The following is a 21037-nucleotide window of genomic DNA, read 5'->3' as shown; positions in this document are numbered from 1 at the left end:
ATTGCTAGCATGGCCGGTCTCATCCTACTCCGATCCTCGGTTATCCGATTCTCCATACCCTCTACGCCATCCTTCAACGACATTGGCGGTTGACGATTAGCCGCCTTGCCCTGTCTTTTCACTTGCGATGTATTACAACTATTTTTTATTTATTCCGCCTGCGGATCTCTTCACTCCGGCGCTCTAAGCATCATTTTTCGCATTTATGCGTGGGTTGGGAATGGGATGTGCAACTGGGTTTGTACTTTGTATTTCTTCCGTGTACATAGAAAAGTCTCTTGCATACCTGCGATTGATAGACTGTGGCGCTTCCACAAGTGTCTTGTCAGAAACGTATTTTAATGCTGCTAGTGACTCCAATAGACAAGTTCTTATATGTCTTGGCCCATCTCAATGATTAAGATTTACATGTGATATGTTGGCTGCGATTCAAAGCGATGTTTGGTGAGCTCAAGCGGCCCATGTCAATGCCGAAACTTGGAAGCGAAGAACTGGGCGATTTCCGGACTAAAGGATACATACCTACATAAGGTATGTACCTGGGTAGACAGGCACCATAAACATCCACGGATGGATGCAGCCTTTCTCTGTTGTCCAATCACATCCTCCGTCGACTCCTAGCCTCAACAACATGCGTATGTATGTGGGTTCCGATATGGAGCTATGTTGCACTAATTCATATAACAGTCCTCAAAGAAATATGACTGCCACCGAGTCCAAGCATGCCAATCATGCTGGCAGCAGACTTGTCTAACAGGTAGAGTGGCGCTATATCTAGAGCCAGACTGTGGTAAGGTGAACGGGATGCCCAGGTGGCTCGATAAGTGTGATGTATTACCTGGCAAGCTACCTACCTAAGAAAGTCTCCATGGTCTCCTATACCTGGGGGTTTGTTTCGGTTATCTCATACTAGCTGCCCTTCTAGGCAGGGTAATCACTCTTTAATTACCATATCACAGACTACATAGACCGGTACGCTATTTCCGAAACAATGTAGGTAGACAGCAATGCTCACTCGTCGTTCTTGAACGCTGCAGTATTTCAGTATCTGAAGATGAATGATGCAGAGGATCACATTTTCCGCGAAAGAAAAGAGAGCGAAAGGGTTTGAGATGACCTGAGATACATAGACAATAAGAATAACAATTTTATGTCAAGCCTTGTCCGCCTCTCTACATGCTCCTATTATTCAACCGCGGTCATTGACCCGCATTTACTGACCCGATTTGATAGGCCTACCCTGTTTAACATTCATAGACTTCACAGCCAAGTTCCGCGCTCATGTGGCGTCATCAGGGACCGGCCGTTCCCGACAAAATACGGGGAAGAAATTTGGTCGCCCGCATCAGATCTTTCATCTTCCTTTAGACCCTTGGCAATTTGCAATATATCTTCAGTCAGTAACCAGATCTGAACTTTTGTACCAAGACTTTCACTCGAAGTTGGGCTTGTCAAGGCCGTCGAGTCAAGTGTGACGAGGAACACCCTCATTACCAGCAGTTCCAACGGGCCTCGGGAATTGGATATGCAAAGGGTATGGTCCCGACTTAGAATGGTCTCGAATCCCAGGGAGCCTCTCTCATCGGCGCCATCTATGATCTGTCGCCTCAGATGGATGCGATCCGTTGTCATCTGCGCTGTGGCTGGGCTTTTGACTGAGTTGAATGTACTCCGGACACATCTGTGCCTATCTAAGACCGCCAGCTTTGGTGTTCTCCGTTTCATCGACTAACAACACGCAATATACGGGTATTGTTCATATACCCAACTCGGAGGTAGGATTCCAAACACAAGAAGGCAATGGAACACAACACCATTCGTTGCACTCGAATGTACCTTCATCGTTTGGCAACAGAACTGACGAAGTAGCTTCGTCAGGATCAACATGTAATAGAGCATCTTATACTACCGTCCCATTTGCTCCTAGATATTCTTTATAAGTTCTCTTTTTCCAGTCATCCACATGTACATATGTACTTCCCGCCGATACTCCATAGAAGGCGCTAGAGAACGCCATGTGGAGTTCAAGTGGGTAATGGCGCAACGTTTGCGCGGTTGGCTTTCTGGACTTGCAACCTGCATACATTATGTACATGTAAGTATCTTTTCGCTTTTGCCTGCATGTCACCTTGATATGCAGCAGATACATACGATGTACATCCTTCCTCTGATGCACGTCAAGTGGCCCATCGTATCGTCCTCGTGCAGCAGATGAGTCTTTCTCTCCATCTATCGCTATTTTAGGTTGTATCTCTGCACCAAGGGTCAAGTTAGGAATGTCAAGGCCTTTGTTCATCCACGGGATTTCCTAAGATATATTTCTTGTATTGGGCCCTGCATATCCCGACTCGTATTATTCTTTGTATATAAATTCGATTTTGTAAATTGCCCATCGTATATGTATTTCACCTTCCTACTGGTTATTTGGGTTATACATGCGTAAATATTACCCACTTCGGTTTGATCATTGATTACAGTACAGAACGGCCAAGCACAAGCACAAAACTTGAGCCCAACGTCATGGCCATCTGTGGTGTATGGCATTGAACTCTGACTCGGGTACGCATGGATAGTAAGACTCCCTCGTATCAATTCAGACAGCTAAGAGACGGATTGGTTCTCATGTCTTACACTTAGCGAACCCCATGGAGTAAAGTCTTACTGTTAACATCGTCTTTTCCCTCCGCAACCTTTCCTTTTCACTTTCTATCTTTGGTGTCTTCGCTGTCACCATGAATATATCTGTAATATTTGAGGCCACCTACGTTTCTTAGACAGATATATGTCAATAAAATCTCTTCAAAGGCTATGCTTGACGCAGATCGCACAAATAAATCCCCACTGGAGCGGCTCATATGTTATCAAACATGTTATCTTCTTCACAAGATGGCCAGGGCATTGGGCGGGCTTCCGACGGCCCCGGGAAAGTTAAGCGGGGAGGAAGTAAGCAAGAACGAATATTGCTTACTAGCCTTACAGACATCAGCCAGTGCTTTCAAATCCCACAGCTCACCGAGTGGGATTCCCAGTAAGCTCAGACACCACTGATGCAGGACAAGCTCGTATGTAGGTTGTTCAATACCATCGATGATTGGTGGCATGGCTTCAACAGCCGTGTTATCACTGACAACAGCAGCAAAGTGGCGATCCCAAAGCCAACGTGCCATTTCCTTGCTCCCCTCCAGACCACACATCTTACCACTGCTTATCGCAGCACCCTGGTCGGCGCCAGTCATCTGACCTAGCGCCTCGGTTACGCCGAATCGGATCAGGAGGATATCCCCCGCCCGGAAGGTTACCCCCTGCCAGGCAGCGACTGTTTCGAGCTCGGCTGTCCCGATGCGGAAGCCGGAGAACTGGTCGTAGCTTATCTGATGGGCTTGAGCGTAAGTTTTGAAGTCGATTAGTACGCCTCGGCCCGTTACACAGCCACGTTGATGCCAGTCTAATTTCTGCGTTAGCCTGTTTTGGCGTTCGCATCTTGAATAATTGGGCCTTCCTCACGATCTAGTGTCGGGAGACATTGGGCAGATTTGGAGACCTGGAATGCGTCAATCGTTGGCCTCGCTCCGTTGTAGGCGAGCCCGGTTGGAAGATGCATGAAGTGAGCTGTGTCAGGAGTCAGTCTCTATCCCAAATTCCGGTGTCTTTGAACGTACTGAAACTATCCCACTGACTGCTGGCTTGGGTGTTGAACTCAACCTGCAACTCAATTAGCCATCTTGAGGAGGGACATAAGCGCACTCGGCAAAATAACCTCGTCGTCAAACCCAAAATGGCACCCGGATACTGGATCCTCCAATTTCATGACATTATGGCAGAGGCTTTTTCGAAAGAACCATGGGATTTTGATACTTCCGATGGGCCAACTAGTAGGGTCAGGGATCATCATCTCTGGGCGAGATCATGAAGAACGACCCACTTCAGAGAAATGGACACGCCTTGGCGGACCTCCATAGCAGCATCCTTGATGACCTCCGAAGTGAGCAGATTCAGGGTTCCCAGGACATCTTTCTTCCCATTCTTATCAAATATACCCCAAGCACAGCCTTGGGGCATACCCTTGACGGGAGGTAGGTCATCGAAGTTTGGCAGCGATGCCATATTCGGATGAAAGATAAAGTTGTTCAGTTGGCTTAAACTGCCCATACTTCCAATCGGGCAACCATATGTCAAGGCTTTGAACAAAGAACAGGTGAGGGGCCTAGGACGGTCAGCCCGAGTGACCGATCAGTAAATTCCGGGGATGCTGTCCAAGAATAAATAATCTCTCGATTCGTGTTTTGCCGTATCATGAGAGACGTCCCTCAAATTTATCTAGGAAGGGTTCGTGTTCGGTTTAGGTTCCATTGCCTTAGTTTAGCGTCCAGTGTCCTACACGAGAAGTTGAATGCTACACTGGGTTCAATATTGCTACTTTTCTTTTTATCTAATACTGCCCCTACCTCTATAAGTTCAGAATCAAACTTCCAAAAGAGGGTGGCTATCATTCTCTACAGCCGCTGATACGATTACCACAGCTAGCCCTACCCCGGGCCAACATGGAGTTGCGGAGTCCTACGTACACAAGGGTGCAATAGGCCGCGTCATGCTAGGGGCGATGATGAGAACTTCAACATACCAGAACCCTTCAACTGCCCAATTCCTCATAATCGTCCCTAAAAGGACAAAAGAATATCAAGCGGCTGCGTGCCACCTTGACAGAACAACACCCGTGCCGGGAAAAGTACAGCATTTATACGTACATATACATGGAAGTACGAATGGCGGGGATACATATCCGGGTGCACGGGAGTAATGTACATCTAGACACGTATTTACCGCATCTGTATCGCACGCTGAACCTCCCGGAGACTCGAGGAATCAACGGGCTGCCTGCGCAGCCAGTCAGCCAATTTGTGCTAGGTGCAGCACTCCCCTGACGAGCTGAACAGCTGTTCCATTCTACACATACTACCCTGATCAGACTGTTTGACCAAAGCCAACAACAAGTGAAATACTTTCCCGGGCACCACATTTGCTGGGTAATTTGTTCATTCCATGTACTAGTGAGGGAGACCGCTGTCAACCCTTGAATCACATTGCTGCAAATATCCGACCAAAAAAAGCACGCGCATATGACCTCACTTTTAGCAGATGAGGGCGCCCAAATCCCGACATTCTTCACCAAGTCAGTAAATCTTATTGGTATTAGACCCGGCCATTCTTGGCCTAGAGCTCGAGATATAGTACTCCGTAGATACAACTGCACTGTGGTCGGATTGTGGTTGCCAGGTTTCGAGTCCTTAGATTTGTACATGCCGATCCCCTCCCAGCTAATTTATTTGGCAAGCAAAGACAGGGCGCTGATGCTCATGCACAGCCTATGTACGGAGTACGGAGTACGGAGTACATGTAGTTAAAGTAGTTAGAATGGATGGGCTCATCTCCTTTGGGTTACTCCTTGATTGGGTTTGGCCGCGATGGTGGAAGGACTGCCGATAAGAGTTAACCCTAGGAAACTAGCTAGGTTAATTCCCGAGTTAATTTCGTTGAGAAGTCCCTTACATTACAGGAAATTATCCGACAGCAGGACAGAGTAGGAGAGATTAGGATTGAGGTGCTGTGAATAGGGTAGTGGAAGGTTCCGAGGTTTGTGGGGTGGGGCTGGTTTCTCCGGAAAATCGGCGTTGACGGGACGGATCGGGGCAATCAACTCTCAGGAATGAAGAATCAGGTTGCCTGCTCCGAGACTCGTGTCCATCGGGGCCCGGAACGCTGCATGGAAAAAATGAGTGTCGTCATACGGTCATGCCAAGGCTAAAGATCACGCAGTGTTTGTAATTTGGGTTGGAGGGCCAAGGCCGCCACTGCGATCGCTCCGTGGACGAGAGCTAAAATTAGTCACGACATCAGAGTGGCGCACAGGACGCGTTTGGTCCCTGCGTGGCTGCAGGTAGGACAGTGGCAGGTATAGCGATTCGGGGGCCAGCCGTAAGTTATCATTCCCGAAAGCCGAGAGCAAGGGTTGACAATGAGAAAGGTATGCGGAGGATCCAAGGTACAGCGTAGTGAGCGCAAAGGGAGTGTTACCTACTCTGTACACCGTACTACGTACATAGGCAGATTGTTGCACAAGATTCTGTGTACGGAGTACGAGGTCGAAGCTATACCTGAGGCTTTGCCGGAGAAAGTACAGATGATATCCCTGGCGCTTTCCCTTTTGGGAACTACGCTTCGGAATAAACGCGTTGGAGGCAGTTTCTATGCGCGCGATACTGAGGATTCATGATCTCTCGAGGCAACATACATCCAATTGATTTCTCCGAGCATTTCTCCCCTACATTCATATTCCTCAATCTCAACCCCATATTTAACGGCTCGGCTATCTCCATATTAAACACATTATAAACTCAAGTAAACACTGCGGGGAACACATGGAACGCTAACCAGATGGGGATCGTCAGCTGACTAGTGCCCCCCCGAATAATCCTGGTTTTTTTCTTTCTGCATCATCGCCCCAGCCATGGCGCTTTTCCATCCTCATTCTCGTTCTCGTTTCTAATTTGTTTGCTCACCCCGGTCTTTCATTTCCCCCCCTTTCTTCCTCCCCTACCCCTTTCTTCTCGATATTTCTATCTCGCATGCGGTCTCATCTTCCGCTATAGATCAGACCCTGAAACGGGTCTTCCACGCTAAGGCCATTTAGGTCTGGGGGCTAATTTGGTGATTTCTTATCTACCGTTTTATACCCTGTGACTTTGACCACCCCACACGAGGGTAGAACGTATCACTCCCGGTCTTCCGTTTGCGGCCGAGTCATCCCCCAACATCTTTGGAATTCCCACCACCGAGTCCGGTCTATTAACCATGTCACCCATGTCAACCATGTCAACCATGTTTCAAGATGCAAGCGACAATGAACACACAAAGAAAGAGGGACTATGTTCGTCTTTCTCGGTAGACAATGTACCTTCCATACTTGATCCCAACTCGCTACTGCCTTCTCTCCAAATTCGCACCGACCTACCCATTGTCCGTCCGTCAAGTTCGCGGGACTTTGATCCTTATTCTTCGAACAGTTTGTGCGGAAGTTACCCTCGCCGTACCCCGAGTCTTCGTGCCCTCATTGCGCCACCTTTGTCCAGCGCAGGGTCATTATCCCCGGCATCCATAATGTCATCGCCGCAACTGAACGCGATGGGTGACATCACTCCATTGCCGTCGCCAATTGGGGGAGGCTCACCGTGGCGAAAAACCGATCTACCTTCCCTATCTCGCTCCTCGTCCATGGCGTCGCGCAACGGGTCTAGCCTTCGTCTGAGCGATTCATCGCAGATGCTTGGGCCGCCTGTCATGTCTCGCCCGCGCGCAAAACCATACAACGGCATTGATGGACAAGGGGACGAGTCGCCCATAACAAATCGGCAGCGGCGCGATTCACCTCCGAAGCATTCTCAGCATTCTCATTCCCGAAACCGCAGTTTAAGTGACTATGCGCCTCCTGGTCGGGTTACTGTCCCTCCCCGTCCGATTGCGGTTTCGGGGAATTCTGGACTTGGGATCGCGTCCTCGTCAAGCATTGACTCGAAGTCCAATGGCCTTCATCGCGAGCAGTATCTGGCAGTTCACCGAGGCATCGCATTGCCGACCATCCGTCCTCCCAGCCCACCCCGCAGCAGCGGCAGTGGGTATAGTGACAATGAGCCCGTCATTCATCACCCCATGCCGCTCTCCACGCCCCAGGAGATCTATTCCGTCCGATCCGTTCGCACAGAGCAGGCTCGGATGTACCAGAAAATCCGGGTATTGGGCCAGGGCACGTTCAGTCAGGTCAGCTTGGCAGCACGTGTTGAGCCTATCCCCGACATGCCTCTGTCGCCGGACGGTGATGGGGCCGCCGAATTCCACGGGTTTGTGAACACGCAAAAGCTTGTCGCTGTCAAGATCATTGAACATGGCCCTGCTGGGGGTGCTGATGAAGGTAGGTTGGAGGTGTCGCTCAAGCGCGAAGTGGAGATCTTGAAATCAGTCAACCACCCATCTCTGGTTCAACTGAAAGCATTCGGCAGTGACGACAAACGCGCTTTATTGGTCCTCGATTATTGTCCTGGTGGAGATTTGTTTGAGTTCGCGACATCGGGAGCTCCTCCCATGTCCCCCGGCTTGATTCGACGCATCTTTACCGAGTTGGTCGATGCTGTGCGCTATCTGCATTCTCATTACATCGTTCACCGGGACATCAAGTTAGAAAGTGAGCTAGCGTCTTGTGCCAAGACCCTACAGGTTGCAAACTGACCCGGCCTCTAGATGTTCTGCTGACCATGCCCGCCCATGTTATGGATGACGTGAAAGACTGGCGTACCTATGATCGTGCTGTGGTCACACTCAGCGATCTCGGCCTGTCACGACGTATACCCGAACCTCCCGAGAGCCCACTCCTACAGACACGTTGTGGCAGTGAAGACTATGCAGCCCCCGAAATTCTGATGGGTCAGGCCTACGATGGTCGCGCTACGGACGCCTGGGCACTTGGTGTCTTGCTCTATGCCATCATGGAGAACCGCTTACCCTTCGATGTTCTACCCGGCACTCGTGGAGACCCTGCCAAACTTCGCGCTCGAACCCCCCATCGGATCGCACGTTGCGAATGGGCTTGGTACAGATATGCCGATGAGGACGAGGAATGGGATCCCGAGAAGGGCAAAGGACTTGATGGGGCTCGTGACTGTGTGGAAGGTCTTCTGAAACGCACCACGAGGCGCAAAACCCTTGATGAGATTGCCGCCATGGAATGGGTGCGTGATACCATCAACGTACCTGGTGGCTTGAAACGAGGCGATAAAGAAGTGCCATAGAGCCGGCCTCGTATGCGCATCATCTCGTATATTGTTTTTTTATGGGTTAACCCCCTTTTTATTCTTACTTGACATCCTCTTTTTCCTTCTTTTTTTTGGTTCACTCTTGCTTTCCTCTTCCTTCTCTTCTCCCTTATCTTCTTCTATTCTTTGACACAACTTCCTCATCTTTTTTTCTTATACTTTTCCCTTTTTCCCCCTCCCTTTTTTATTCACGATGCACGATGACTGAATGAGTCATTATGTGGATTGAATGTTACGTTCTATAGCTAGACCAGCTTTTTATACCCTTTTTTACATACACTATGTCCACGAGATACCTATATGTAGGTAGGACAGAAATACAAGACGCATTTTCTTCTATAATTATCATCCCAATCTCTTGTATCGCCTTCAAATACCGTATTTCGTTGCGGCCAATCAGCTAGCTAGAGTTGTGGTGTTGTGGTCGTGTAGGCCACTGACCAATCTGCGTGTTCAGTACGTGAGAAAACCTGCGGATTGAGATAAACTGTCTATTGACAGTGGCCTACATGATGTCATGGCATAACCTGCTTCCAGTTCAAGCATGTTCATGGAGACAATTGACGCAAGAGACAATTTCAATATATCGAGCGACGCTACAGCGTTTTGAGTGGTAAGAAATACCAAGTGATATCAAATTCACCATCTTCAGGATATCGCATAGGCAAGAAAAGACTTTCCAAGCGCCCAAGGCGGCCCAAATTCAAGAATGGCCGGGGTGAGCCGAGTGATTACCTCCAAAAGGTCTTCTGCCAAACCATCTTCATGGTAGGCCTGAATCAATAATGCAACCACCGAACGAGTCCACCGCGGTTGAGGCAGCTCGAGGGCTTGCTGAGTATTTCGGCCCTAATAAGCTCAAGGGGAAAAAAGTTCTCCTCACAGTCGGCGGTTAAGTGAACTCTTTGCCTTCATGAAGCCAATGCTGTTCGGCTGTGTTCACGCTAACATTGCAAAGGTCGGTCACTGACCGCTCAGTCGCGGTTCTCATGGCCAGAGAAGGCGCTGATATCAACACTGTATACCTCCCACAGCGCAGGAGCATGCAGATAACATCAAGAGAATGGTTGAAGTCGAGAGGAGATCCCGCATTCTCGTCTCTGGAGATCTGAGGGACCGTCACTTCTGTCGCAAAGCAGTCTAGGAACACATCGAACAGTAAGTGGTCCTAACTTCAAAATCCCGGTATCAAATTGAGTGTCTAATTTGGCAGTAGCGCAGATACATTGGAAACCCTTGATGTAATTGTCAATAATGCATCAAAGCAGTACATTTCCAAGGACTTGGCCGACATTGATCCTGACAAAGTGGAACATTCTTTACAATCGAACGTCATCCAGATGGTGGCAATCACGAAATTCGCTCTTCCTCACATGTCCAAAGGTGATACGTATGGTATGTTCATTGATCTCTCTCCGTGCCTTGACTACTCTTCGTCTAACCAAATTCTCTCCAGTATCATCAACAATAAATCAGTAGTAGCCTTCCGAAGCACAGCCAACATGGTGAATTACGCTGCCACTAAAGATACAATTGTTGGGTTTACAAAAGTTTTTGCCCAGCAGTTTATTCCCAGGGGCAGGCGGGTCAATACTGTTGCGTCAGTACTGTGCTCGGATGTATTTGGTATACTATGCTGACCAAAAGCCCATAACAGCCCCAGTGTGGTCTATATTGGTCTGTACTTCCATTCAGGCTGATACCAGGCCTGCTGAAGGCATGGATGATTTGTGTTCTAACAAAGCTCTCGGTCGTCCTGGCTAAGACAGTGAGGTTGCTACCAACCTTGCGTTCATGGCTAGCAATGATTCCTCATTCTACTGCATGCCTTGCTCTCTCTAACCCACGTAGTTTGGAGTCTGACTAACTTTGATCTATCTACTCCGTATAGATGGGCAGATCTTGCATTGCTATCCTCTAGGAGACTGAGTCATGATGCATCGTAGAGGTTGTCTTATATCCACACGTCCATCATATGAACCATATCCAATTTCTTGCACTTTGCAAGCCTTCGTATGAATATAAGCATTGCATCGGCCAGAGAATAACGGCTTCGGCGCTTTTTGGATCCTTTCACCATTAGACAGAACTTGGTAAGATTGGAACGTACCTACATGGTAAGCTCAATAAAAGTCAAGGTCAGATTAAGGTGTTAGCTTGAAACGCTCCAAGGCTGACCCCTGCAAGATTGAGCCTGTGTTAAAGGAGGGTATGGTCACGTTATTGGTATCGAGGCCACATCCCCATCTCCTCGATCTTGCGCACTACCTTTTCTTCTGATGACACCGCAAATGATATTGAAAGTCCGACATCGATGCCAAAGAAATAGGCAGGACATTATTGTCTATTATGCAGTATATCAATTATGAAGATGCTGATGTGTCCATTTCCAACGAAGTGATATTTCACATTGAGAATAGGAACTCCGTATGAGCAACTTGACTCATTGATCGGCAAGGCGTGCAGCAATTTTATTGCAATTAATTAACAATACAGGGTTTGCCCGAGTGCCTCTGTCTTTTATGGACCAAAATGACTCAAACATACCTAGGCTCACCCCCTCTTTCTCACTTTTTGTCATCCGGGCCATCGTATATTGCAATATCGATCAGCCGATCGACATGGCGATCCTGCCTTTATGACGTCAAAATGCAACTTAAAGAAAACATTACCGGCCCAGCTTCTCCGTGAATTGCGAAGCTTTCACATGCGATATCATTTGTTGTGTAGGCGCCCTGAACGGGGCTGTGCTGGGCCTGGAGCCTATCCCCGGGCAACGGAGCCGAGTCAATGGCAAGCCCGCGTGACCGGGGCGACTCCTACAAATCAGCTTGTTTGACGTGATGAACCTGCATAAACCCTGTATCTTTGAATTTTTGTGCGTCAGCTTACAGCGGCTGGGGCTCTTTCAATCTCAAATGCGGAGCACGGAGTATAGAACAGACTCTATCAAGTTCAAACCTCCAGATACCAAGTGACAGATACTACACAAAATGGCCTTTGGCCTTTCGGGTCGTTCAAAAAGACCATCGTCTCCGAATCCCCCGCCGAAACCACCGCGTCCGAACAAAAGAGAGACCGTATCAGGGGTGTCAAACCAATATGTCCATCCGTATACTGCGCCAGTTGGAGCGTATTCGGTCAACACATTCCATACTGCACCGACAGTCGCATATAACCAAAGTTCAGCCACGTCTATGGTTCATCTACCACCTCAATCAGCACCTCCGCTGGGTTACCCATATCCAACAACTGCCCCGAACAGTTCGTCAGTATGGAACCCGCAACCACCACAAAAGTCATCGAAATGGGCATCATACACCAATCTTAACCAATCAATGACTCACCTCGTTTCGCACACAGTCGAGAAGACCAATGCTACGATTTTGGACCTTGAACAACTGGTCCATCAAAGTCTAAGTGGTGGTGCGAATGTCACCGAGGCCACATCACGCTTGTTAGATCAAGTCATCACCTCGATCGATCTGGGGTCGTTCTGTGGAAGGGAAAATGAACTGAGTGAGTGAAACGGGTCCCATCTAATGTGCGAATGATACTAATTGGCAATCCCAGTCGCTGCATGCACAGTTCCTTCCAAATCAGAGGAGAGGAAGGATCATCTATCACTGCGAAAAGACAAAAAGCCAACCAGATCTGTGGATTATTTCTCCAAGGTATACCTGTATGCCAATTCGCGATTACCACCACATCTAACACCACTCAATTTGTACTTCCTTCTATCCCCCTTCACCATGTCGTCTAACTTGCTAATTTCGTGTTAAGCTACCCTCCAACATATCCCCTCCTCCGGCTCGCCGCAAAATACTCGCGTCGTGTCTATGACAAACCTTCTGGGCGTGAACGACACTCATACATCAACTCAGATTGGCGTCACGGTACCAAGGCTATGGTGGTCAAGTCCCTACCAATTGACGACATGAACACAATCGTCTTCGCCATCCGTGGTACCCAGAGTTTCTTGGACTGGGCTGTGAACGTTCACACCGCACCAACTTCCCCAGCCGGGTTTTTGGATGATCCATCCAACTACTGTCACTCGGGATTCCTATCTGTAGCCCGAAAAATGGTTGCACCCGTTGCCGCCCAACTGCGTAGTCTTCTTGAAGAAGACCCCAGTCGTATGTCATACTCATTGATCTTCACCGGGCACTCTGCGGGAGGTGCCGTCGCCAGTTTACTATATCTACATCTGCTTTCGAACTCACCAGGCGTGCAATCCCCACTTACATATCTTCGCGGATGCTTCAAACACGTCCATTGTGTCACATTCGGTGCCCCGCCCATCTCTCTTCGCCCTTTACAGCTCTCCTCTACTACTCGAACGTCAAAATCAATGTTCTTTGCTTTCATCAATGAAGGCGATCCAGTATCTCGTGCCGACAAGGGCTACTTTCTTTCCTTGCTTGATTTGTATGTCTCCCCGGCACCGGGGTCACTACTTACCCTATATGACCGGAAGAAGAGATCTGCTCCTCGTTATTGGAGAACACCTTCATCCCATCTAGCACTTGCTGGTAGACTAGTTCTTTTGCGGCCACGAGATCAGTCGAGCGGCCGCCCTGTGGTTGTTGCTCCACCCGTTCCCGGTGGTCCTCCTGCCTTGCCTCCGCGGGAAAATGTCGATGCCTATGGGATCACAGAGCCTGAGCTACAGGGTGTGGTCTTTGGTGACCCTGTCATGCATTTTATGGACTTGTATTCCCATCGCATTGACGCATTGGCTAGAGATGCCTTGAGCAAACGACCATGATCCCAGTTTCTCAGTATGTATCATGAATTTAGGTGCTGATAAGTGTGCGATCATATGTGTCAATCGGTTATTCTTAAGTCAGTCATATACCCATCTCCAGTTTGATGATTTTTGTGGGAAATTCTTTCAGTATTTATCTGGCTCTGTTGATATAATTTGGCCCTCAATGAGCTTATCCATATCCCAAGTATTGCTTCCGCTGAACAATGTAGATATTGCATTGTTACAATCCGCTTTGGACTTTTGGCGCTTTTGAAACAGAAGTCAGTGTGTGTCTTTGTTCATATCTCATGTCTCGCTAACAAGCCAACTTAGCAATTCTTCTAAGGAACAATGAAGTCAACAGACTAGAGTCTTTCAAAGGCAAAGAATGCTTTCAACCCTCCATCTCTTCTTCCCAACTTCTCCTTTTGACAATATATAGATATCAACATAGACACTCTACATAAAGCTCTCACCCTGCAAGCCAACTTCACGACCAAGACAAGAAACAGAGGACCATACCATAATTCTCTTGTAGTTATACCCCACCAAGCCCACTAGTACCAGAAACTACCGTCAAGATGTGCATACAGACCTATATCAAGTGGAAAATGTGCAACTGCATCCATTTCGGACGGATCCACCGCTGCGAAGAATTCGGCCTACCGTTCTTCCAACGAGAGCGCTGTATAGAACATGCCCTACGGGTACTCAATATTGGGGCTATTGGAATTCCCGAAGACAGATTCCAGGAAAAGGAGGGGATGTGCTCGGAGTGCGCGAAGGATTTGTATCGGGAGATGCGGTTGCTGCGTTGGGAATGGGCGTCCCGTGAGAGTGAAGAGTGGGTTGCGGAGCAGAAGCAGAAGCAATAGACAGTCTTGATATGCATGTAATAACCCGCAGATAATCTAATTCTTCCTCGAAGATTCATTAGAGGCTCAATATTCAGTAGCAAATATAGCGAGGGAGAATATTTGGGGGAAATAATGTGTTTCAGGTGGAAGTCTAAAATATATAGAAAGAAAATATATACTAAGATCACCACGTCCGACGACTCTGACTCCACGCGCGGAAGAACTCCTGCTTCTCTTTCACGCCTAAGCCAACGCGCTTAACCCGCCCAAGACGGGCGAGCGACTCTCCCACGTTATCTAACAGCGCCTTCTCGCTGGCCGAGGCCTGTTCTTGGCTTTTTTCGTCCAGGGCGTCCAGGTAATTGGTACTATATGTCGATTTGCCGGTGGAGCGAGAAAGAGGTGAATCGGTAGAATTTTGGCTGCCTGTAACGCACTCCGCAATGCGAACGCGAATGCAATGAGTCGGCTTGCTGAGCAGGGTCCACAATGAGCTGATATAGCTCCCAGGAAGCGGGGTCACGATATCCATAGGTGTATAGCGTATGCTGACGGGGAAGATCTTGGTCTTTGTAGGTACACCGAGAAGGGAGTTGCTCAGGGTCAAGATGCCGCGACCGTTTGTGGTGGTACATTCGGGGAATAGGACAATCGGCCGATTGGGGTATTTCTCAAGCAAGGTTGAGATATCAACCAGGCTAGCGCCGGGGGAAGGCTGCGTGGATGGAGCGGCGAAGGCGCGCAGAATGGCCTGCAGAAGAGATATGCGCTCAACTTGGCGAGTGTTTGGGTAGGATACTGTGAAGATCGGATCGAAGATAGCTGCCAGGTAGATGGCATCGATGGGCGATGTGAAGGACGAGGCAATGACTGATCCGGGCTGTGGTAGGCGTGCTTGCTGCTGCTTCAGAGACCTGTATCGCGATCATTAAATTAGTTGAAGCTGGGTGTGTTTCGAATAGGGCAGCACAAACCCTTTTCGAACTCCGTCGACTTGGAGATCAATCCACCAGATGCTTGGAACTCCAAGGATACACCATAGAGCGGCTTTTTTGCCCAGTGATCCAATAGGCAGCCATTGAAGGACCAAAAAGTAGCTGAGAGTGACGAAGATGAATACCGGAAGGCGGAAACAAAATAGGAAGATGCGAATGGGGGCTTGGAATCCGAGTGGTTCAGCGGGGATTGGGAGGAAGGGAGCAATGCCCGAGCCTAGGAGACGTCAGTATAACTGAGCTGAGAGGGGCTGGTAGTCCGAGCGGCAAAAAGTTACATACCTCTATCTCGGAATTGAGAATATCTCTCCATCTTATATTGTGACGAATGTGGACTGAATGTGTTGTCGGGCGGGTCCAATCGTCAATACGCCATGCGCTTAACGATTGTCTTCTCGTAAAATTGTCGACAACACAAGTTGCGACTCGAACTCGGGGTAGATTATGGAAATGCTGACATTCACTCGGAGATCCCACGTCGACAGCTGTTGATCTTCACATGCGAAAGGATCTACCACGTGACCGTCTGCCTGAGGCATCCGGGAAGCTTTTCTGGGGGAGTATACAAATGCTGGTCTACATATTAACAGACATGAAGAGCCAGTATCCAAGCCATTTTGCTGGCCATATTCATATATAATAAGATATTATATTGTCTATGATGTGAATTAGTGAAATGCTCTAAATGCGCACGAAGCAGTGAGAAATATACAAGATCTAAGTCTAAGATCACACCCTGCCATCCTCGTCATAATCCTCCACAACAAATTCAGGCATTGGAGAATCAGGAGGTAGTCTAAATATCCAGATAGCAACACCGACTACGCAGAACAATGTACTGGTCATCATCCACGCCAGACCAATCCAGAACCCGCCAAGACGCAATCCAATTTGGAAGACGGTCGTGATGGATAGACTGGCAAAAACATTTCCCACTGCCTGGATAATCTCAATTGCAGTAAACAAGCGAGCGGTTTCATCACGTTCAACCAGCGTGGTGATTATCGAGCGAGTCAGGAAAACGAAGCCTGATCCTAAGCACTGGATGATCATGCTGGGGATCAAGGCTGCAATGGAGGGGGAGAGACCAATTCCAAGGGTCCCTACTGTAAGGCAGAAAATACTGCGTCGTGCGAGCCAGAGGTCCTTCTTGGTTGATGAGTGGTGTGGGTTAAGGACATGCCTTTTGAGGTAAGGTAGGCCGAAGAGGAACAACGGGATGGACACGATTGGGCGACAAGCCACCAGGAAATTGGACTCTGCCAGTGTCCATGAATAACGGATTGATATATATTGGGCCAGGAACCATGAGGAGCCTCGGCTAAGGCGGTAGACTAGGAATGCAGTAAGGAGAAGGAGCACAGGTTTCCGGCCGAGGATGAACAAATAAGGCTTCAGATAGAAGCGGTAATTGGCGTGGAACTTTTCCATAAAAGATTTGTGAGAGTATGATGGAATACTCCAAGTTGGAGGTTTGTCCAAATGCTCACCATTCATGTCGGCTTCCTCGTGGAGTGGTTCTGGATCCTCGTGCTTAGGTAGCGAATGGTTTGGACGAGTGCCATCTGTCAGGTCGGACAGCTCGACATGCGTTGGTGCTGCTGGATGGAATGGCAGTGCATGTTTTGTCTCTGGGAGCACCAAAATGAGCATCATGCCAGCCATTACAATTGCGAACCCGATCACTAAGGGGATCCATGGATTCAAGGTCATCAAGTAAGAACTGAAAGCGCTTGTAACAAAGTCGGCGCCCATAGATACGATGGCAAATTGGAAGAAAATTCCCGCTCTTTGTCATTCAGTTAGGATTGATGAAACCCATACTTCATTTAAGATGGGAGGAGTAGCTTACCTTTGCGCCTCATTGGTTACATCAGCCATCATCGTCCAGATAATCGCAAAAGATACGACAGGACCACCTCCCAATATCCATGTTAGGGCCGTGAACCAAAGCGCACGCAAGGGAAAGGTATCCGAGAACCACAGGATAACTAGGGTTAACAAAGCATTCAGCCCAAACCCAGGAAGGGACAAAACGAGTGTAGATTTGCGGCCATGACGGTCTGCCAGCAGACCGTAAGGAATTGCCAGAAGAGCACCTGCAGAACAGTCAGATAGTGGTCTAGCGCTGAGAATTCATTTCCGCCTACTCAGTGTCCCATCAAAGAAAACATGGTACCCTTTGACAGCCGCCAATTCAGCTTGCACCTCGCCGACCTTGCACATCGCCTCCGGTACCTGTCCATCTGCGCCGATCTTAGTCGGATCGACATCCAGGAAGTACTGGCGGCATGCGATAGACTCCATGATCCGCACCATGGGTCCCTCCAGGAAAGCGAAGCCGACTTCAACGGCGAGGATCATGGCGAACATGATCAGCTTCAAGCGAAATGTAATGGCGCTGGCGGAGGCATTGGCCTCCGCTGTGCGACTGCCTATACTGGGCCTGGAAGGTATATGGAACTGGGCTGAGCCCGGGGTATTTGGATCGGGGGAGTCGAGGAATGGAGCATCTTCGCGGTCCTCGCGGTCGAGAGACTCATGACGTACGGAGGCCATCACGGCCTGTCATACCGTCAAGTGAGGGTATGTGTATATAAAGAGGGAGGAATCCGATGTACAGGTATGGATGGACGTAGTATCAGATCATTGTTAGAATTGAGCCAAAAAAGAGAGCGAGAAAGTCTGTCTTACGTGTCTGGAGGCCAAGTTGCCAATCGTCGCAAGCGGACCCGACATGATGTCTTGGCGGGTTATTGTTCTTTGTCCAGGGGCTAATCGCCACTAGTCGGCTATACTTATTGAATACTCGGCAGATCAATGGAGTAGCTTGTTTTTCATAGATTGTCTTGGTTTAAAAAAAAAACCGCGCAGTATACTAATATTGACGTATACCCCTTTATATGTGGAATAAAAAATCTCTTAATTACAATCATATCCTGCCTCCTCAAACAAGCTTCCTCGAACTTGCACAACCGCCGATAGCTCGAGGAGGAATTCATAAAGAATCACCACATTCGTCAGCACATGGCCTAGTGTTGCGACTGGGGCATCGTCGGTATCTTCTGAATCGGAGGCTTCCTCGGCAGACGGGGAGTGTGGATCCGCGGGCGCAGGCGGGAATGGTGTGGCAAGACGCTGGCGAAGAGCCTCAGCGGCCGCGGTTCGGGCATCTGCGGAACCACGCGAGGCAGGAGGATCAGAGGAACCATCTCGGTGAGGACTCGAGAACGTAGAGGACGAATGTGCTGGGTGCGGAGACCGGCCTCGGGAGGCGGGGGCAGAGGCATCCGGTGAATCTGTCGGGCGCGAGCGATTCGCTGAAGGCACCGGGGGCTCTGATGACTCTCTTGATCGGTTTGGTGTCTGTGGACGATCGTCCTGGTGCAGAAGCTCTCGTCGAGCGGCGACTAGTACATCAAAATCGGGGAGTTCTTGTTGCCATTGTCGGACCTGATCCACGAGCTGCTGGAGCGCTAATGTCAAGGCGGGAGCAGCTGTAACAGGCCAGGTTGGTGTCTGATAGGCCCGACGAACATGTTCAAACTCATCGCCAGTATCTTCGGAAGATGGAGGGTCGTATTGGTTGGGATCGACCAAGACCCACCCATCCAATGAGAAGAGGTGTGAAGATGCTAGACTCATTAATACGCCTGTCAATGCCAGGTTGACGATGACACTATTAGTGAAGAAAGAGCCAAGACAACCAAAAAGTGCCTGCACTATAGGATCATCTTGCTGGATCTGTAAAGGTAAGTGTAGCGTCTCCTCCTCTTCCTCCAATGAAGCAACAGGCAAACATAAGCGGGATTCAAGCACCCATGTTGCATCCGCAACGTAGTTGTCATAGGACTCATTGAGCGTAGGATCATCGACGAGAGATGTGCCCATGGATAACAGATGTTCTAGCTCAGCACTCAAGGCGCCAACCGGGCGCTGCTGTGCAGGTTGAGTAGGAATAGTATGAATCAAGGCTCGCGCAAAAGGATGATGTCTTTGAAGAACAGTGCTCAAGAGTCGCAATGTAGCTAACACGGTCTGGCGGTTTGATGAATGAAGTCCCAAGAGGGATAGGTCGCGAAGATTAAACAGGGAAGGTGATGGTTGTGCCGCTTCAGAAGCCAATGCAGCAAGCACATTAAGGGATTTCCGTCGGCTTGCGGACATATCCATTTGCTCTTCGGGCTGAGGGGAAGATGCCAGTAAGAAACGTAAGATGCGATCAACCAACTCGCCTTGATCGATGGATTCGAGAATGCGGCACATGTAAGTCAGCACCGCTGCTGTCGAACCACCAGCCACATCCGACGATTCCAATAAGGAGGGATACCTATGAAAGTCAGCAATGAATCTAATACAGTTCGATAATGTTATACTCACAGGAGTTGCTCTAGAAACAATACCTGGAAATGGTCCAGCAATGTGTCGTTCACTTCAGCGGATTTGCAATGATCAATTGTGTCCTGCCAGAACAATAGGTATGACATAAACGCATCCATTGCCGGCCCTAACACAGGTTGCAGAGCAGTCTCTTGCTCGGCATGATCAGACAAGACAACAATATGAGGGACATCTTCATCGGTCGAAGTGAATGACAGACTTCATCGGTTAGTGTCTTGTCCGAAGGCGGAGGGAGAATCAAACTTACTGTCCCAGTTGGCTGTATAGTGCGCCCAGTCCAGTAGCCATGAGGGTTGCCAGATCACTCTCGATCAGCCACTTCTCTAGATTCTTAGACCGAGATGCCGTTTCAATGAGATAGAGCAACCCTGTGCGCGCAAAGTCGCCGGCACGTCCTTCATGATGAACATAGTCGACCAACAAATAAAACAGAGGGAACTCGTCCTTCCTTGTAGCTCCTGCAAACTCCGTCCCACTCGGGGCTTGGGACTCGCTATCTTGGGCGACAGGTGTTACACGAGGCACGAACCATGCCGGCAATATCACAGGTTGCAGTCGAATGTTGTTGGCGATACCAAATATCAACTCGACGAGTCGACCCTCGATCTCATCCGAGGTCTTCTCGGCACGACGGACCAAATCCACCAGCGCGCGAGCAAACAGGCGATTATCCACGACCCCGTCCACCTCCGCGTCAATCAGGGTATTGAAGAAAATCGTGGCGGATCGGACCACTCCTTCATCGTGGAAGGAGAGAGCAAGTTTGGTTACTGTGACAAAGACCTGGGAAGATGCTGCATAAGCGACACAGGGGTGCGGTGCGGGTCCCCGAGCTTCTTCGCTCAGGATCGAGTTGAGACGTTCAATGTAAGTCCGCGCATGGACAACCGGTTGCTCGCCTGAGGGAGTATTCGTTGAACGCCATATTTGCTATCCGTTGAATTAGTTGCGAGTCTCGTGGATGCGGACATGATTGGTACCTGGAGGGCATTGCAGGCGCGCTTAAAGGCAGTCAATCGTTCTGTGGGCGAGGTGGCCTTGGAGGATTTGTTGGACAGCGCGCGTGAGCCGCCGATAAGACGAGACCACTAGGTTCTGTTAGTTGGCATTCCCAGAGAAGTCAGAGCCACATACAAAGTCCATTCTGTGAGGACAGCATCTCACAGAATG

At 49.1% G+C, this 21037-nt stretch overlaps 8 protein-coding genes across 8 annotated transcripts; 4 read left to right on the top strand and 4 right to left on the bottom strand.

Annotated features, from left to right (window-relative positions):
• Positions 1-2879: 2879 nt before the first annotated feature.
• On the bottom strand, positions 2880-4104 carry N7457_008696 (uncharacterized protein; the record flags this gene model as incomplete). The annotated part of the gene is made up of 5 exons (XM_057179739.1): positions 2880-3445; positions 3505-3609; positions 3660-3702; positions 3758-3869; positions 3923-4104. 5 exons carry the CDS (start codon positions 4102-4104, stop codon positions 2880-2882), a joined length of 1008 nt encoding a protein of 335 aa, XP_057028125.1.
• Positions 4105-6849: 2745 nt separating this feature from the next.
• On the top strand, positions 6850-8837 carry N7457_008695 (putative protein kinase; the record flags this gene model as incomplete). The annotated part of the gene is made up of 2 exons (XM_057179738.1): positions 6850-8233; positions 8290-8837. The coding sequence occupies 2 exons, from the start codon at positions 6850-6852 to the stop codon at positions 8835-8837; spliced, it is 1932 nt and encodes a 643-aa protein (XP_057028124.1).
• Positions 8838-9513: 676 nt separating this feature from the next.
• N7457_008694 (uncharacterized protein) lies at positions 9514-9757 on the top strand (the record flags this gene model as incomplete). Its single annotated transcript, XM_057179737.1, has 2 exons — positions 9514-9579; positions 9634-9757. The coding sequence occupies exon 2, from the start codon at positions 9647-9649 to the stop codon at positions 9755-9757; it is 111 nt and encodes a 36-aa protein (XP_057028123.1). The 5' UTR covers positions 9514-9579; positions 9634-9646.
• Positions 9758-11854: 2097 nt separating this feature from the next.
• N7457_008693 (lipase family protein) lies at positions 11855-13632 on the top strand (the record flags this gene model as incomplete). The annotated part of the gene is made up of 3 exons (XM_057179736.1): positions 11855-12380; positions 12435-12588; positions 12645-13632. 3 exons carry the CDS (start codon positions 11855-11857, stop codon positions 13630-13632), a joined length of 1668 nt encoding a protein of 555 aa, XP_057028122.1.
• A 563-nt stretch (positions 13633-14195) lies between these two features.
• Positions 14196-14489, top strand: N7457_008692 (uncharacterized protein; the record flags this gene model as incomplete). The annotated part of the gene is made up of 1 exon (XM_057179735.1): positions 14196-14489. One exon carries the CDS (start codon positions 14196-14198, stop codon positions 14487-14489), a length of 294 nt encoding a protein of 97 aa, XP_057028121.1.
• A 166-nt stretch (positions 14490-14655) lies between these two features.
• N7457_008691 (lysophosphatidic acid acyltransferase LOA1) lies at positions 14656-15779 on the bottom strand (the record flags this gene model as incomplete). The annotated part of the gene is made up of 3 exons (XM_057179734.1): positions 14656-15385; positions 15446-15683; positions 15749-15779. 3 exons carry the CDS (start codon positions 15777-15779, stop codon positions 14656-14658), a joined length of 999 nt encoding a protein of 332 aa, XP_057028120.1.
• A 416-nt stretch (positions 15780-16195) lies between these two features.
• Positions 16196-18205, bottom strand: N7457_008690 (putative MFS transporter; the record flags this gene model as incomplete). Its single annotated transcript, XM_057179733.1, has 4 exons — positions 16196-17255; positions 17319-17565; positions 17617-18031; positions 18161-18205. 4 exons carry the CDS (start codon positions 18203-18205, stop codon positions 16196-16198), a joined length of 1767 nt encoding a protein of 588 aa, XP_057028119.1.
• Positions 18206-18388: 183 nt separating this feature from the next.
• On the bottom strand, positions 18389-21010 carry N7457_008689 (uncharacterized protein; the record flags this gene model as incomplete). The annotated part of the gene is made up of 3 exons (XM_057179732.1): positions 18389-19796; positions 20115-20797; positions 21002-21010. The coding sequence occupies 3 exons, from the start codon at positions 21008-21010 to the stop codon at positions 18389-18391; spliced, it is 2100 nt and encodes a 699-aa protein (XP_057028118.1).
• Between the last annotated feature and the right edge of the window lie 27 nt (positions 21011-21037).

The sequence above is a fragment of the Penicillium paradoxum genome (genome assembly GCF_028828445.1).
Source record: "Penicillium paradoxum strain IBT 22861 chromosome Unknown utg000007l_segment0_segment0, whole genome shotgun sequence".
Classification (NCBI taxonomy): Eukaryota; Fungi; Ascomycota; class Eurotiomycetes; order Eurotiales; family Aspergillaceae; genus Penicillium; species Penicillium paradoxum.
Note: the sequence above shows the minus strand (reverse complement) of the source record. Positions and strands in the feature narration are given on the sequence as shown.